The sequence below is a fragment of the Ovis aries genome, chromosome 7 (assembly GCF_016772045.2).
Source record: "Ovis aries strain OAR_USU_Benz2616 breed Rambouillet chromosome 7, ARS-UI_Ramb_v3.0, whole genome shotgun sequence".
NCBI lineage: Eukaryota > Metazoa > Chordata > Mammalia > Artiodactyla > Bovidae > Ovis > Ovis aries.
Genome location: NC_056060.1, coordinates 12,497,141 through 12,515,011, shown reverse-complemented (window position 1 = coordinate 12,515,011; position 17,871 = coordinate 12,497,141). Strand labels below are relative to the sequence as shown.

Genomic DNA, 17,871 nt, shown 5'->3' with positions numbered 1-17,871 from the left:
ACAGGTCTTGGGCAGCCAAACACAGACATTAACGATACAAGCAAAAGCAGTTGCCCCTCTCTCTGGCTATAAGAAACCTGGGGTGAAACTGCAAATTCACATGTTTTCAAAATCCGTTTCTAAATAGTTATAGCTTTTTAGTTATTTGCACTGATTTTTAGAAGGCAGCTGTTCATGCCAGAAAGTCCTCACTATAGGCTTTCAATTTTAAATAAATACAAATTTACTGTCAAGGACAGCCAGTATTTCAACTTTTTTTTTTAATAATGCTGTTAATTAAAATTCATACTGGATCCGCTTTAATAAATAGATAAGAACAGTTGTAATTAGCACTGCTCTCACTGCTTGGCAAAGAGCTGCTACTAAATACCTTGAAGAGTCTTTTAAGTAAGTTACAAATTCTCTTTTGAAATCACAATTATACTTTACTTTCTTGGCAAGCTTTCTCTAGTTCTGATAAAATGGAAAATTGAGAATTTGTAGAGTTTAAATGAAAACAGAATTACTGCGAAGGACTGGGAGGAAAGTCAGAGGCATTTTGCAAACTGTTTGTCTAACATACACCAAACCACAGATGCTTTCCCAGAAAAGAGTACCAGGTTTCACAGCCACCTTCAGCAAAGCCTGCCCTGACAACTTCGTTAGGAGAGAGGCCTGTTTGTTTAAACGAGGTAATGCTCTGAGTCTCCCTTTCTTTTTGAAGCCTCTGGCTTCTTAGAGCAGTCATCTGGGAAGTTAGCACTGAATGGGAAGTTAGGATACCAGGTTCCCATTCCAGTTTGGAAGCCTTCCAGCTATCCAAACTTGGGCAGGATATTTCTCCTTTTGGGGCCACCACACAAATATACTAATTGAAGGTCAGTTGATCAGATAGATAACTGCTGTGTTGGGCCTGCCAGAAGTGAACTCACTTAGACACAGGACATTAACAATGAATGTTAGAGCGAAACAGAACCTTTTCATGATTAGTTGGACTCTGTCATTTCCCCCAGAGATGGGAAGAGGGTCTGTCCAAGGTCAAATAGTTAGAGGGGGCCTTGGATAAGAACCCACATTTCGCAACTCAGTTCCATGCTCTGAACACCACATGTTATCTCAGAAGTCCTAAAGGAACTGCATTTCATTTCCTTTGTGCCACATAGCTCTGAGATGTACTGCTGCATTTGGTCTCCATCCTGCCCGCTCATCAAAATTGTGCTGGATTAAGCAGCTAAATCCTTCTACTCTTTGCACGCAAAATTCTGCTCACACTAGTGGCTTCTCTGAGATCTGAAATAGGCAGGCTATGAGCCAACCTTTGCCCAAACTCACCTTTAGGAGCATGAGAGAAGTGAGGTCTGTGTTCCCTAGGGTCCTCTCACTTTTGAGTCTCAAGGAACAAAAAACTTTGGGATGGATGTTTAGAGATCACTTCTCCAGTTAAATTGCACTGTTCAGATTATTGACTCCAGCAATGAATTTAGCAAGAAGGTCCCTCACAGAGGCAGAGAAATTCTTGGAACGGAACTGTGGAGTCAGAAGAAAGCCCCAGAATTGGAGCTCTTAATATCTGATCTCCAGTCCGCACCGAAACAGAGCTCTACACCCAAGGCTGGCCTGTCAGTGGATGAGAGGAGCTCCCACCTCCAATATTTTAAAAACCAAACCAAACTCAAATAACCTCCTCCTTCTCAGACCCTAACCAAGCTACCAGCCCTGCTCCCCCAGGTCTGGAATGTGAACAAACAGGATTAATTGAAAGTAAGGCTGCTAGATAAACCCTAAACACCATGCACATGGAAAAGATTATCATTTTTCCCTGCCTGATATCTCCTTGGACATTCCCCAAAGCCCAGCTCAAATGTCATTTCTGAAGACCCAATCCAACCAACCTGGGTCCATCCTAGCTCCACCACCTATTTTCCCTATGACACTGAACAAGTGCTTTAACTTCATTAGGCCTCAGTTTCTTCCCCTGCCAATGGGGGATCATAATAATGACCATTTTATGGGATGACTAGGTGTTGACCCAAGGTCATTCTTGCAAAGGCCCAGCATGGCAACTGGCAGAGAATAGGACTCTATAAATATTGAATGAATTGCGAGGGAACCAGAACACTCACTCATCTCTTGAGGTCTGACCCAGCATTTTTCATTCTTCAGTCCCTGCCTTCTCCCCTCCGTTCTTTTGCCCAAAAGGGGCTAAACAAGCCTGAGCCAACCTGCTCTTACCTTGCTGAGGTCCCCTAGGGCCATGACCTTGGCCACTGGCCTCTTGTTGAGCTGCTCCTTCACCCAGAGCTCGAGCTGTTTGTTCCACTTCATGGTGAACACATAGAAGGCATAAGCCAGCAGCAGTAGCACGCTCTCCCACCACGCAATAAGGCTATCCAGGAAGAAGAGGATGAGCATCATTAGGTCAAAGATGTAGAAGGTGATGTCACGGAACAAGGGCCACCAGGTGAGGTTGAGGATCTCCCGGGAGAAGAGGGCACAAGTGCCAATGACAAAGAGGATGTTGAACACCGCAGAGCCCACTATGGTGCCAATGCCCACGTTGCTATGGGAGATGAAGACGCCGATGAGGGAGGTGAAGAGCTCGGGGGCAGAGCCTCCAGCAGCCATGAATGTAGCGCCTGCCACATCCTCAGAGATCTGCAGCTTGTCTGTGATGACGCCCAGGGCAGGGACAAAGTACTCGTCACAAACGATGGCCAAGGCTACAAACACATACATCATGCCAAAGATGTGCAGGACCACCCAGCCCTGCCTCCGCTCCTCCACACTGAACAGGTCTCGGGGGTACTCTGCCTTGGGGTGCAGGTCTGGCTGTCCTGAGGGACTAGGAATCTCTGGGATCACAGCTGTTGTCCAACTAGGGGAGGGGGCAGTGGGTGCAACAGGGGCTGGCTCCACCACCAGGCAGTGGCGGACCTGAACGGTCGGATTTGCCCTGACTCTGGGAGTTGCTGGGGTGCTGGGTGCTTTGGAAGGGTTCTTCAAAAGCCCCCTGAAGGTGGTTGAGGATATTCTGATGGTCGGTGCACTGGTTCTGGACAAGGGATTCCTGACTTTCCAAGCATCAGTAGAAGCTTTGGTTTCTGCTGGGCTGCTGCGTGTCATGGTGCTTATTGTTACTTGCCCCTCAGAGACGGCTGCAGTGTGCTCCAGGACCATTCCTTGGGGTGTTGTCCGATTGTTTTTCCCCACCAACTCCTGGTGGTTGGTTGAGATATTACTGTCCACTCTTCTGGGGGTAGTTAGGGTCTTCTTTTCTACCAAATTTCTTGGAGAAGTCAAGGTGTCTGTTTCTAAGTCACTTAACAGGAAGGTTGGGGTGTTACTTATTTCCTTGAGAGGAGCTGGGGTGGTTTTCTCCACTAGTCTCTTGGAGGGGTTGGTCACCAGCGTTTTCTTGGTTGCCATAATGTCACTGTCTTTCACTGTTGTTCTGGGGGTGATCCCATGGCTCCTTGGCATTGTCACGAGTGTAGATGGGGCATAACTGTTTCCCATTCTACCAAGTGGGGATGGGGAGTATTTCTCCACCTTTCCCCTGGATTGAGTTGGGCGGGAGCTCTTTACTTCTCCCCTGGGTGTCACGGGGGTATAACTATTTACCATTGGTCTGCTTCGAGTGTAGTGATTCAGTTCTCCGCTGGGTGTGGCTGAGGTGTCTTCCTTAACTTTTCCTGTGCCTTTTGGTGTTGGGCTGTAGTTATTCTTGGGTATCGTTGGAGTGATGCTGGCTGTTCTTCTAGGTGTACTGGGGGTGTTCTTCATTGCTATGCCAGGTGTTGTTCCATCTCTGCCTGCTGTGGCTTCAGGTGCCCATGCCTCAACCTCCATTTCAGAGCTAGATTTTGAAGTCTCACTGCTCACCATCATCATCTCCTTGTTGGAAAGGTCCCGGCTGGCTACTTTTACAGGGTGCTGGGAAGAGACTGCTGCCCACAGTGTGGGGAGGCCCTGTGGGCTCGTCAGGTACTGGTAGGTGGAACCTATGATCAACATTCCCAATAGGAAGAGGGGGCGGCTCCAATGAAGCCGCTTTGGCCAGAGTGACCGCCTTTCCTGTGCCCCCATCCTGATCAATTTCCCCATGATGGCTAGTTATGCCTGGCTATAGAAGGCCTCTCATTTTGTCCACAGAAAAATGGGGGATGCTCTGGGATTCAGATTAGAAAGCAGAGAAGATTCCTCCATAAAGTCCAGCCAGGGGGTAGCCACAAACCTAGAAAGAAAAAGAAAAGACAAGGTTATTTGTTCCTAAAAGGACAGCTGGGATCCACTAAACCCTCATCTGGAAGAGCGACTATTCACACAGGAGCCTTTGTTGAGAAGGTAACTGTTTCTGCAGGGGGAAAAAAAAAAACAAAACTATCCTTTGTTCCAGGAGACAATGCTTCCTCATGGGAAAAAGAGCATCTCGAGGTCCTCATTGCTGTGTAGGCATGCCAGCAGCCCAGGTTCCTAAGCTGGGTCTACCCAGCCCTCCTTGGGATCCTTGCAAAAGGTCTGCCCACACTCCTCAGGTCCAGCCAGAGTTGCTGAGAGCTCACTCATCTGTAGCTGGTGCCCCAGGCCACAGATCTTAACTTATCAAAGGCAAAAAGGAAGTAAGGAGACATGATTTCAAGCTTTAGACAGAAAGAGGCAGTAATGGAAAGCAGTTCCAGAGACATCGAGGCTCTATGTGTTTTTACTGGACTGACTTAAAATGATTCCACCATCATTCAGAGGGGACAAAAGCCTAAAAGTCAATGTCATAAAGCTTCCCAGACAGCATGGTATCATGGGAGGAATACGGGGAATAGAGTCAAAGGTTGGGTTCCCAGACCTGCTGCTTACTAGCTGTGTCACCCTGGACAGGCTGAACCTCAGCACCTCATCTGTAAAATGGGCATGCTAACATATACTTTGATTATGCAAAGATTATCTCTGAAAAGACATCTGGAAAAGAGAAACTAAGGATCCAGGATGAGAGGGAGACTTACTTTTCAGTAAAGTCTATTGTTTAGTCTGTTTAACCTTTTTATCATGTGTGTTATAACTTTTTAAATTTAATTTCACAGAAATAATAATAGTAATAACAATACCTATATAGGTAAATAGCGATAACAATACCTATGTCACAGGAATGTTGGGACAGCAAAAACACATAAGGTTTATGAAAAGCATTGTACAGAATCGATGCCCCATATGGATTAAATTTATATAAGGACTCAGAAGGGAAGAATATTTAAGGCCCAGTCCAAGTAAATATTAAATCTCTAATCAATGTCCACAATTACAAAACAATAACTAGAAATGATCAGTTTTGTATATGAAGTAATATATTAGAAATGAAATGAATAACACATAGAATCTTAGGTCATTAAAGGTGGAATGAATTACACTGTTTAATACAACTCTCCATTTGAGACATGAAGACACTGAGGTCCAGAGAGACGTGACTTGCTCAATATCACATAGCTAGTGAGCAGCAGTGCAGATGAGCTTCCTAAGGAACCAGTCTTTCTGGACATACCACTCTAATTAGCAATGCAAATACAGCTGTCTTAAAAAGCAAAAGAAGACTTATGGAATAAATGAACTTCCTTCTTTGTCCTTGATTCCTATAATTGTCTTTCCACCATCTCCCTGTCCACCCTATCCTTTGCCATATATTCAACACTCTGAATCTGCTAAAGAAACTTTCGAGAGTATCTCTTTCTGATGTTACGTAACAGAGATGAGCTGACACCCCAACTGGTCCCTCCTACATAATCACATCATTTACCTTCAAACCTGGACATCTGGGTGTCTTCTCAGTTCTGGAAACTTGTCAGAATCAGGGTCTCAAAGAGTGGGTCTGAAGCTGTACAGCAGAAAACACCCCATTCTCCTGTCTCCTGACCCTATGGAATCCTAATTCAAGGCAGGGTCAGGTGTGAAGGGCGTCTCAGGGGAAGGATATCCAATCCCAGCTAATACCCGCTTCTAAGAAGCTTATCAGGGCATTGTACAAGTTCTCAGTCCCACTGCCTCTACCAGAGCCTGAGAGAGTAGACCTTCCACCAGAGACTTAGGTGGGTTCTCTGTGGGCCCCTGCATTCAAGTGGGAAATGGTGGGAACTTCTCAAACTTATTTCTAAGCTCTGAGAATGAGCAGGTATCCACGGTTCCCATGCTCAGGGGGAAGATAGATTTGAAGAGATTTAGAAGGCACTCTGGGAACCAAGTGAAAATATCTGAGGCTTAAAAGATCAGACGACCTCAGTTAGCACCAGGCTCTGTTTGCTACTGTATGATTCTAAATGTAATTTAAATGTAAATACAGAGATAATAACACCTGTCATACCTATCTGTAGGGTGGATGTGAAAATCAAAGTTAAAAATAAGGGAATACCCAGTCAATTTTGCTGTGAATCTAAAACTGCTTTAAGAAATAAAATCTATTTTTAAAAGTCAGGGAATGTGGAGGAAATACTTTATAAACTTTAAAGCATTTCACACATAAAACTATCTTATCAGTTCTAAGGGAAATTCTTGGAGGAGAGGGCACTGACAGATCACCCCAGTGCAGGCTGGCACACATTGTCAACTGAAAAAAAAAATGCACAACCTTAAAGTGGAAAATTGGTACTTCCCTGGAGGTCCGGTGGTTAAGAATCTGCCTGCCAATGCATGGAACACAGGTTCAATCCCTAGTCCTGGAAGATCCCACGTGCCAAGGGGCAACTAAGCCTAAGTACCACAAACCACTGAGCCCAGGTGCCTAGAGCTTGCGCTTCTCAACAAGAGAAGCCAGCGCAGTGAGAAGCCTGTGGACCACAACCAGAGATTAGACCTCGCTTGCTGCAACAAGAGAAAGCCTGCACACAGCAACAAATACCCCATACAGCCATCAATAAATAAATAAACAAATTTTAAGTGGAGAATTAGGTTTTATTTGGGCTGAGGACTTAAGCCCAGAATAAGCCTCTGAGATAGCTCTGAGGGACTGTTCCAAAGAGCTATGGGGGGTGCCAGAATAATATAGGAGTTTTTGCAAAAAAAAAAACCACAAAAAACAACCCACATAGTCAACATCAAAAGATTACTGCCAGTTAAAGAAAAACAGACATCTCAAATTGAGTTTACCAGTTTCTATGTATGGAATAGTGTAAGAATCTGGGCTTAATGAAATTATTCCTTTGATATGCACCTTACCTATGGTGGTGGGGGCAGCGGCAGAGGCAGAAGCCGATGGCTCGATGGCCATAACATACTTTGTTTACTGATATGGCAAGTGTTATTCTTTGCCCATAGCACCTCCTCTAGGTCATAAATCTGACCAACATTTAGGAGGCATTTTATGACCAAGTTTGTCCCATGGCACTAGGCCTGTCAGGTCAGTTCAGTCGCTCAGTCATGTCCAACTCTTTGCAACACCATGGACTGTACCAAGCCAGGCTTCCCTGTCCATCACCAACTCCCAGAGCTTGCTCAAACTCATGTTCATCAAGTTGGTGATGCCATCCAACAATCTCATCCTCTGTCATCCCCTTCTCCTGCTTTCAATCTTTCCCAGCATCAGGGTCTTTTCCAATGAGTCAGTTCTTCGCATCAGGTGGCCAAAGTATTGGAGCTTCAGCTTCAGCATCAGTCCTTCCAGTGAATATTCAGGACTGATTTCCTTTAGGATTGACTGGTTTGATTTCCTTGCAGTCCAAGAGACTTTCCAGCATCTTCTCCAACATTACAGTTCAAAAACATCAATTCTTCGGATCAGGCAAAGATTCCGTTGATAGGTTAATGTGTTAATTTTGGATCAAGCCCTATTGATAATCTAAAATTCTCTGGAATACCCTTGCAGCCAAATGGTTAGGACTTGGTGCTTTCACTGCCCAGGGCCTGGGTTCAATCCCTGATCAGGGAACTAAGATCCCTCAAGCCACATGGCATGGCCAAAGTAAATAAATAAATAAATAATTGTTTTTAAACATTCTCTGGATCTTCTATCTTACTAGTCTATTATGATCCAGGAAATATTTTCCCTTGCTGCTGCTTCTCATACCTCAAGTTGCACTATTACAATTATTCTATGCAGAGTTATATATATGATCAGCTGCCTCATGACATTTCATAGTAGTCATAGTGATAATCGCTCAGTCATGTCCAACTTTTTGCAACCCCATGGACTGTAGCCCATCAGACTCCTCTGTCCATGGGATTTCCCAGGCAAGAATACTGGAGTGGGTTACCATTTCCTTCTCTAGAGGATCTTCCCAACCCAGGGATCAAACCCAGATCTCCCGCATTGCAGGCAGATTTGTAGTCTAAGCTACAGGGAAGTCCTTTAGTCACCAGTAATTTTATTGGAGGCCTAGCTACACATTGGTTTATGTAAGAGACAACAATCTCAAAAAATAGATAGGATATAAAAATACAGCTAGAATGTTAATAAAATCATAATACAGCAGAGAGAAATACAAGGAATAAATAATTTGAAAACAACAGGAGATAAAAAATTAAAATAATGAGTGGCAGAACTAGTTGTAATAAGCAATTAAGTCCACGGAGAGCCAGCTAGAGAAGCCAAATTCTGGAGGGATAAGGTAAAACAAAAAAGATAATGTTTCATCTTTGTTTACAAAGGGATACTTTATCAACTTGTTATAGGTCACAGTGTAAGAGGAAAGGTTCTCTGGAAAACAAAGATTTAAAAGCCAGTATACATCATAAAAAAGTTATAAAATTATAAATCATACTTATCAGTTGATTCAATCCCATGCAAGTAATTCTTGTTCATCTGGATGAAGTTCCCAGGTTTTCCACTGGAGTTTTGTAATTTCTTACCCAGTTCAGTAATATAATCCAAAAGTCATCAGAAATTTATATTTGTCAAAAAGACTTTTTTATGAATTTTCTTGGAAACCTTCATTTTACAGCTGCATCAATGGTCTATGAATGACAAAAGACTTAAAACGGCATGTTTAAAGACTGGATTACAACACAATTAACAAGAAACGTGGACATTTCTGCAGCATACAATATGTTAAGATAATAACTAGAATATGACTGATACTACCAGGATATGTCAAACTTTTAGGAATTCCATATAAACTGAAATATCTATATTAATGACATTTACTCACACAATATAATCCAAGAACATTTATCTCAAGTCACTTAACAATACTTCTCAAATAATTTAACACACCAAATAAGCCCAATTAGTTTAATATTCCTCTCTTTGTGATGTTTCAGAGGCCCTTTGAAGCATCCCAAAGTTAGCTGGAAGTCAAAGGAACTTTATTTAGAATTTGACCAAAGGAAGTTTGTCAAAAATATCAAAAGGTCTTAAAGCACTTGATCAAATAGGATCATAGGTCACTGTGAAACAATACTTACTTTCCACCCAAAGTGACAAGAAAAGATTTTTAAAACAAATACAGATTATTATGAAAGCAAAAAACCTCACAATCTGTTGTCAAAAGTAGCTCAACATTCCAGGAAACCTTTGCTCTCTTAATAGAGAGAAAACCAAACACTAATCCTGCACTAGCCCACTCTCAATAGCAAAATTCCCTTATCTAATTAATTTAATCCAATCCCAGCCTAGCATGTACAAAATTTTTCCTCAGGGCTTCCTTTTCAAAAACCTTTCACAACTTTTCTATTAGTTTATCTTTTATTTTCTTTTCCATTTAGGAATAATCAGCTTTAGCACAAAACCACTTTCCCCTTAACAAAATGCACTTCCATTCTCCGTATCTTTTGCTAAAAACACACACCCTATTTTCCTTGATGAAGGAAATACTGAAACATTTCCTTTATTATTTCTAGTAACTTTAATTACATATTATAATTTTAACCCTTAAGAACCTTGATCTTTAGAGAAAACCAACAGCAAGTAATTGTTTACTTTTTGTCATACCAGTATTTCCTGGTTGGCAAGTTTAGGAATATTCTATCTAAATATAGATCTCTTCATGGCAAAATTCTTTTTCTCAATTTAGTGCAAGACATGTGTCTGCTGCTGCTGCTGCTGCTAAGTCGCTTCAGTCGTGTCCAGCTCTGTGCGACCCCAGAGACGGCAGCCCACCAGGCTCCCCTGTCTCTGGGATTCTCCAGGCAAGAACACTAGAGTGGGTTGCCATTTCCTTCTCCAATGCATGAAAGCGAAAAGAGACTCTTAGCGACCCCATGTACTGCAGCCTACCAGGCTCCTCCATCCATGGGATTTTCCAGGCAAGAGTACTGGAGTGGGGTGCCATTGCCTTCTCCAAGACATGTGTCTAATAAACCCCAAACATCTTTAGTTTTCCTCTCATAGGAAGACAAAAGTAGATAAATTTAGACCAGTTTAGTAATTAATATTCTAGTGTTTTATCTTATTTAAATATTCAATGAATTCCCATTATTTAACATAATTTGGCAAAACTCTAAAATTGTAAGTTACTAAAAATATGAAGCAACTATTTTAGATAGATATACCCAAAACATAATTATTCATAAAGAATTCATCTTAAAACTCTTATCTCATGTATTGTACTTTAATAACTTGTGAAAATATCATACCAAGTTTTCTTTTCTTTTCTTGCTGACAACTCTGCAACAAAAATAACATGAATTTATGGACCTTTGGAGGCTTTCCTTGTGGCTCAGATGCCAGAGTCTGCCTGTAATGTAGGAGACCCAGGTTCAATCCCTAGGTCAGGAAGATCCCCTGGAAGAGGGCATGGCAATCCACTCCAGCATTCTTGCCTGGAGAATCCCATGGACAGAGGAGCCTGGCGGGCTACAGTCCATGGGGTTGCATAGAGTTGGACATGACTGAGCAACTAACACATACACGTTGACCATAAGTACATCTGTGTGTGTGTGTTACTCTCTCAGTCATGTCTGACTCTGTGACCCCACAGACTGTAGCCTGCCAGGCTCCTCTGCCTATGGAATTCTCCAGGCAAAAATACTGAAGTGGGTTGCCATTCCCTTCACCAAGGGATCTTCTCAATCCAGGGATCGAACCCGGGTCTCCCGCAATGCAGGCAGATTCTTTACCATCTGAGCCATCAGGGAAGCATAGGTATAGTAAAAATAAGACGTCTGTATTGATTAAACCAACAAGCTTAAGATAGCTATAATACCAAACACTAATTTAACTGTGGAAAATTCTTGAAGATATGAGAATACGAGACCACCTTACCCGCCTCCTAAGAAATCTGTATGCAGGTCAAGAAGCAACAGTTAGAACTGGACATAGAACAACAGACTGGTTCCAAATTGGGAAAGGAATATGTCAAGGCTGTATACCGTCACCCTGCTTATTATGCCGGGGAGGATGAAGCACAAGCTGGAACCAAGATTGCCAGGAGAAATATCAATAACCTCAGATAAGCAGATGACACCACCCTTATTTTAGAAAGCAAAGAGCAACTGAAGAGCCTCTTGATGAAAGTGAAAGAGGAGAGTAAAAAGGCTGGCTTAAAACTCAACATTCAAAAAATGAAGATCATGGCATCCAGGCCCATCACTTCATGGCAAATAGATGGGGAAACAATGGAAACAGTGAGAGATTATTTTGGGGGGCTCCAAAAACTGCAGATGGTGACTGTAGCCATGAAATTAAAAGACACTTGCTTCTTGGAAGAAAAGCTATGACCAACCTAGACAGCATATTCAAAAGCAGAGACATTACTTTGCTGACAAAGGTCCGTCTAGTCAAACCTATGGTTTTTACAGTAGTCATGTATGGATGTGAGAGTTGGACCATAAAGAAAGTTGAGCACCGAAGAATTGATGCTTTTGAACTATGGTGTTGGGAGAAGACTCTTGAGAGTCCCTTGGACTGCAAGATCAAACGAGTCGATCCTAAAGGAAATCAGTCCTGAATGTTCACTGGAAGAACTGATGCTGAAGCTGAAGCTCTAATACTTTGGCCACCTGATGCGAAGAACTGACTCACTGGAAAAGATCCTGAAGCTGGGAAAGACTGAAAGCAGGAGGAGAAGGGGATGACAGAAGATGATCACTGGAAAAGATCCTGAAGCTGGGAAAGACTGAAAGCAGGAGAAGGGGATGACAGAAGATGATATGGTTGTATGGCATCACTGACTCAATGGACATGAGTTTCAGCAAGCTCTGGGAGTTGGGGATGGACAGGGAAGCCAGACATGCTGCAGTCCCCGGATCACAAAGAGTCGGACACCACTGAGCGACTGGACTGAATTTAATATTGACTATTTCCTAAATTATGTGAACCTGAAATTTATTCTGGCCAGATTCCTTTTTATTTAGAAATATTTAATTTGTAAGTGCTTACTTTAAAGTCAATTAAATAGAACTGTCATACTTTTATTTTGATAATATTCTCCAGAGGTAGAGACATCTCTCTCTCTACACACAGACATATAAACAGACAAAACTAGAAATCTCATAGCTTCACTTTTTCTTTTTTTCTTTTTTTTGGCTGTGTCACACAACTTGCAGGATCTTAGTTCCCAGACCTGGGATTGAACCCAGGCCCCCTGCAGAGGATGCTCAGAGTCCTAACCATTTGACCTCCAGGAAATTCCCCTCATAGCTTCAGTTTAACAAATACAAATCAGGCACTACAATATAAACTTTCTAGTTTATAAATAACAGTTGGAATGAGTTAAATTTGCTCGCTTAAATGACTAAGGCTTTGCTATTTGTGGAACAGATTTTTAAGATTTGCATTTGTGCACAACAAACTCTTAAAGAGGCTATAAATTAGATTTGGGGTAATGGAGCCTTTCCAGTGTTTGAGTTTTAAAAAGTCTTTTTTTTCCTTTTGGTTTTAGATCCTACCTGACTGAGCTAATTAGGCTCAGCCTCAGTCTCTGAGGCTGTATTTACATTTGTGCTTTGTAGAGATCTGCAAGGGAAAGACAGTTACTTCTAATTCCCCCAAAGAAGTGGTCTGCCACCTAAGTGATATTAAAATATTAATTTGCCCAACTATATTCTCTTTAATTTGCTTTCTACATATATGTATATACTGTATATCAAGGAAAAGATTTCCAACTAAACTGCAAATCAAAAGTGCTGTTCTAGAACTTAGCTCAATTTATCATGCCTTCAAAAGTTTGTACAAGGCATTTAACAAAGGTCCTCTATCTGAGTGTACAGGTTAAACCCAGAGCAAAAAAACAAACCTCTATTATTATTTTTACTAGCCCCTAAATATCAACTCCCAGCTTCTACTTTATATAGTGCAAACTCAGGTAACCCTAGTGGTTTCCTTTAGCATATTTAGTTAATATTGTCTGACAAGCAGATTTATATGCCCTATCTTATAATACCAGGCAGGGGAAGCATTCCCCAGTAAGATATAATGTCTACCCCACAATATAATTAGGCAAAAGAGATAAAAGCATCTTAGATAAAGCTTATTTAAATATACCAATTTTTATAAGCTTTATTTCAAATCTATCAACTTTAGTTCCCATTAGGACCTCATCAATAAGCCTTGGTCTTACAAGGAGTCCTAGGAACTTGCCTTTCTTTTTATCCCCTAATCATTTTATCTATTTTTGTATAAAAGGCTCTGGGGTCCCCATGGAGGGACTGAGGGACCAGGCCCTTTCATCAGTCTTTTAACTTTATTAATTGGCCTATGGCCCCAAGTAACTGTTGGCCAGGTAGCTCAGTATAATCTTCTTCCAGACTTGTAAATAAATATATACTGAAAATCAAGAGTCAGTAAATATATATTTATAGTATAGACATATTCAGTACATATATCTCCCAGTATTTAAACTTGGATGGGGCTTTCTAACATTGGGGACCAATATGAGGTTACTCTGGCCCATCCAACGCTAAGTAGTATTGTATCAAAATCTTCTGTTTTAATCCTATTAATGTCCATTTTATTTACCCCATTTCTTAATAACCATCTCAAGATTTCTTTATCCTTTTGGGATGAGTCCATTTAAAATTTCCACCTTGTTGGAAAGAAGTCGCTAGACTTTCCCTTCAGTTTTTCCTTATTTCCCTATTAATCAACCTAATTAGCATTAATTATCCTAATGTTTATTATTAGGACCTGTAAGACCCATTGAGGGGAAGCAGAAACCACAAATAAGGCTTCCCACACTGGTTTATTTGTTTTAAATAAGGCAGTATTAGATTAACCATTATATGTATGTATTTCTTCTACCTTATAATCTGTTTTTTTTCATAGGTACCAATAAAACAGCTGGTTATAATGAGAGTTCTCTAAAAATTTTGTCAATTGAGAAGCTTTTTCAATTGAGAAGATCCACTGTCTGGCTACTGATGAGTAGGGTCTTAACAGTGACTCAAACCAGTAAGACGCCAAGAGGCATCCCCATGACAGAGTGCAAAAGATGTAGACTCCACAAAATCTAGAAAGTTTATTCCCAAAAACAGTCTAAGAAAGTAAAGGACCTGTACAGCCACTGTACAGGCGGATGCAATGAAGGTGGAGATGACAAAGGCCCCTTCTGGGCTGGGCCCCTTATGACAAATTTCCCTAAGAGTTGGCACAGTCAGACCAGAAAGACCAAAAAACAAACAAACAAACTGCTCAGAATTCCAGTCTATTCAACCAGCTGTCAAATGAACACCATATGTGTACCTTCCAGATGACAGAGACCAAGCTCTCAACACACACACGCCCAACTAAGAATATCAGGCAGCACATTCACATTTCAAAGCACAAAGAGAGAACTACAAATTCTCCCTAGAAGGGCTTTTTGTTTCTTTAAGGTCAGAATTCTGAAAAGAAAAGAAAAAATTCTAGCAAGCTGGATTTCTCTGACTTGATTGCGAATACAATAAAGAGCTCCATATTGGCCGTTTTCAGAGAGACTTCCTTTAATTCCCAATTATGTGAGTACTTGTTTGTATATTCACAAGTTTAAATATACATAAACCTGGCTTGAGTATTATTGCAAGCTGGCTTTCTGACTCCCCCCATTTAGGAAACATGTTAGGCCACCTAGCAAGAACACTGAAGTGAGTTGCCATGCCCTCCTCCAGGGGATCTTCCTGACCCAGGGATCAAACCCATGTCTCTTATGTCTCCTGTGTTGACAGGTGGGTTCTTTACCACTAGAGCCTCCTGGAAAGCCCATCTAGACATCTCAGTGTCTCTCAACTAAGCAACTCCTAGAATCTTTCAACGAGGCTCCCCTTGTATTTTTTCAAATGGGTAGCTAGGTTGTACCTGTTGCACACTGCCAATTAAAGCTCAGGAGTATCAACCAACAACCGGGAGATCCAAGAACCGAAAGAGACTCTCCCAAATTCATATGGACCCTCCAAGGAGGCGAATGGGCCCTAGAGGCCTCTGTTGGTACCAAGGCTCTGGTTCCTCATAAAGTTCAGGCAAAGGAGGGAAGTCTGGGTCCGTTTATAGTCATCCAAAGTGTTGACTGAAGAAAAAAAAAGCATAACCTGAAAGTTAAGAATTATGTTTTATTTGGGGAATTACTAAGCACTGAAGCCCAGGATACAATGTCTCAGATAGTTCTGAGGGACTGTTCTGAAGAGGTGAGGGAGGAGTCAGGATATATAGAAGTGTTTGTAAAAACCCCAGATAGTTGAACATCAAACAATTACTGCCAGTTAAAGGAAAACCAGACATCTCAAGCTAATGAGTTCAGTGCTTTTCTAGGTATGGGAAGATGCAAGCATTAGAGCTTAATGCAAGTATTCCTTGATATGCACCTTAACTGTCTAGGGGCAACATTCTTTGTCCACGATCCCAAAAATACTTAAGTTGTGCATCCAGCTCACGGCTGGAGCTGGCTGAAGCAGGAGTGGAGCAAAGGAATGGGAGGGAGGTGGTGTTTTATGATCCTAACCACTCACCTGGAAACCATTTCAATCATTCCAGTAACTCTGCCTGATACTTACTGACTATTCCTCCCTCCCATTCCTTTCCCCCCCAGTACAAGGAGGACATGATGCTTTGATTACTTCCATCTGAAATAGCAGGTAATCCCTCACAGCCTCATACTTTACCCTGAGTGAAGGTACCCAGCTCCCTCTGCTGCAACACACAGCTCACTTCCTGAGGAAGAGCTGTCTTCATCTCTGGGTGTCCAGGGGTCATTCTGGATGTTTGGAAGCTTGAGTAGAGAGGCTGACCTCTGCTAGTTACCACACTGTTGCCTCTTAGATGCTACAAGCAAAACCAGATCTAGTTACTTTCCTTCTCATACCAACGAATACAGTCACAGTTTGATTCCAAAAGATGGGAAAAAGGAACCCAATTCATGAGGTGGAATTATGAGTGATTTTTTTTTTTCTAGAATAATGCCTCTGTTTTTACAGTGTTATTTGTGCAGTATAGAAAATTCAGGACAGGACTTCACTGGCAGTCCAGTGGTTAAGACCGTGCTTCCACTGCAGGGGGCACGGGTTTGATCCCTGGTCGGACAACTAAGATCCAGGCAGCCACCGCAAGGCATGGCAATGAAAGAAAGAAAATTAAGGAGAGAAACAAATACTCAGAAAATAATTCCTTTCTCTTACACACTCTTAACTGTTACCAAGGAGTTCAATCTAGTATCTACAGCCTAACTATTGGGGGTAAACCTGGTTCCTCTGTCTTGTTCCTATAGGATTGTGGCACACTTTGAACAACCACAGGCTGTAGAAAAGTGTGCTGCTCAACCAAGAGTGGAAGCATTGTCTGTACTAGTGTGATTTAGGCAAGAATTTAACTTCTCAATGACTGTAAACTTATCCTGTAAAAGGGGAGTGATAATGATATTACTTGCTTGGTAAATTTGTAAGAATTAAGTAATATTAACATAAATGTTAGGCTTCCCAGGTGGCACTAGTGGTAAAGAACCCACCGCCATGGCAGGGGAAGGAAGAGACGTGGGTTTGATCCCTGTATTGAGAAGATCCCCAGGATGAGGGCACAGCAACCCACTCCAGTATACTTGCCTGGAGAATCCCATGGACAGAGGAGCCTGGCAGGCTACAGGCCATAGTGTGACAAAGAATCAGACACAACTGAAGCAACTTAGCACATACACACAAATATTACTATGTAAAACACATTAAAAGTGCCTGATACTGTTGTTCTTATTCTGCTTTTGGAGATCATAGACTGTTAGCGTACAGCAGATCTCCGTGTATTTCATTGTGACAAAACTTTCAGTTCAGTCACTTAGTCGTGTCTGACTCTTTGTGACCCCAAGGACTGCAGCAAGCCAGGCTTCCCTGTCCATCACCAGCTCCCGGAGCTTGCTCAAAGTCATGTCCATCAAGTCGGTGATGCCATCCAACCATCTCACCCTCTGTTGTCCCCTTCTCCTCCTGCCTTCAATCTTTCCCAGGATCAGGGTCTTTTTCAGTGAGTCAGTTCTTTGTGATGCTTTACTGTGTGTTTATTAGTGTAATAAAGTGATTAATGCTTGCATTAATCTCTTACTAGCAGGTGAGCTCCAAAAGGATGGGGACCTTATCTGTCTTAATCACAGCTGAATCTCAGAGTCTAGAACAGTGTCTGTCACTTAATAAATACATTTGTTGATGGACTGGAGATGTACATCCCAGTGAGGAGATGCTCAGAGATGGGGCACCTGAACTACACATGTGTTGGGTGGGGAGATCCCACTCATAGAAGCTCATGGCCTTTCAGAGATCAAACTGCTAGAGAAAGACCAGCACCACTAAAGAGGGGAAGCTAATGTACTTTTTCTACAGACTTGCCTTAGTTTGTGGCTTCCCAGCTGGCTCAGTGTTAAAGAATCTGCCTGTAGCGCAGGAGGTGCCAGAGGTAAGGGTTCAATCCCTGGGTTGGAAAGATCCCCTGGAGAAGGATATGGCAACCCACTCCAGTACTCTTGCCTGGGAAATCCTATGGACAAAGGAATCTGGCAGGCTACAGTCCACAGAATCACAAAGAGTCAGACA

General features: G+C 42.1%; 1 protein-coding gene across 7 annotated transcripts in view; it reads right to left on the bottom strand.

Moving 5' to 3' along the window:
• SLC24A1 (solute carrier family 24 member 1) overlaps nt 1-17,871 on the bottom strand; it is a 52,917-nt gene that overhangs the window by 24,100 nt on the left and 10,946 nt on the right. For 5 of the 7 annotated variants that reach the window (XM_027971509.3, XM_060418870.1, XM_060418867.1 and 2 more), the window contains one exon: nt 2,212-4,213. In XM_027971509.3, the coding sequence (XP_027827310.2) occupies nt 2,212-4,083 (1,872 nt within the window). In that variant the 5' untranslated portion in view covers nt 4,084-4,213. Of the gene's footprint in view, nt 1-2,211; nt 4,214-8,714; nt 8,908-17,871 lie in introns of all 7 variants that reach the window. The other 2 variants (XM_060418866.1, XM_060418869.1) reach the window with 1 other exon arrangement.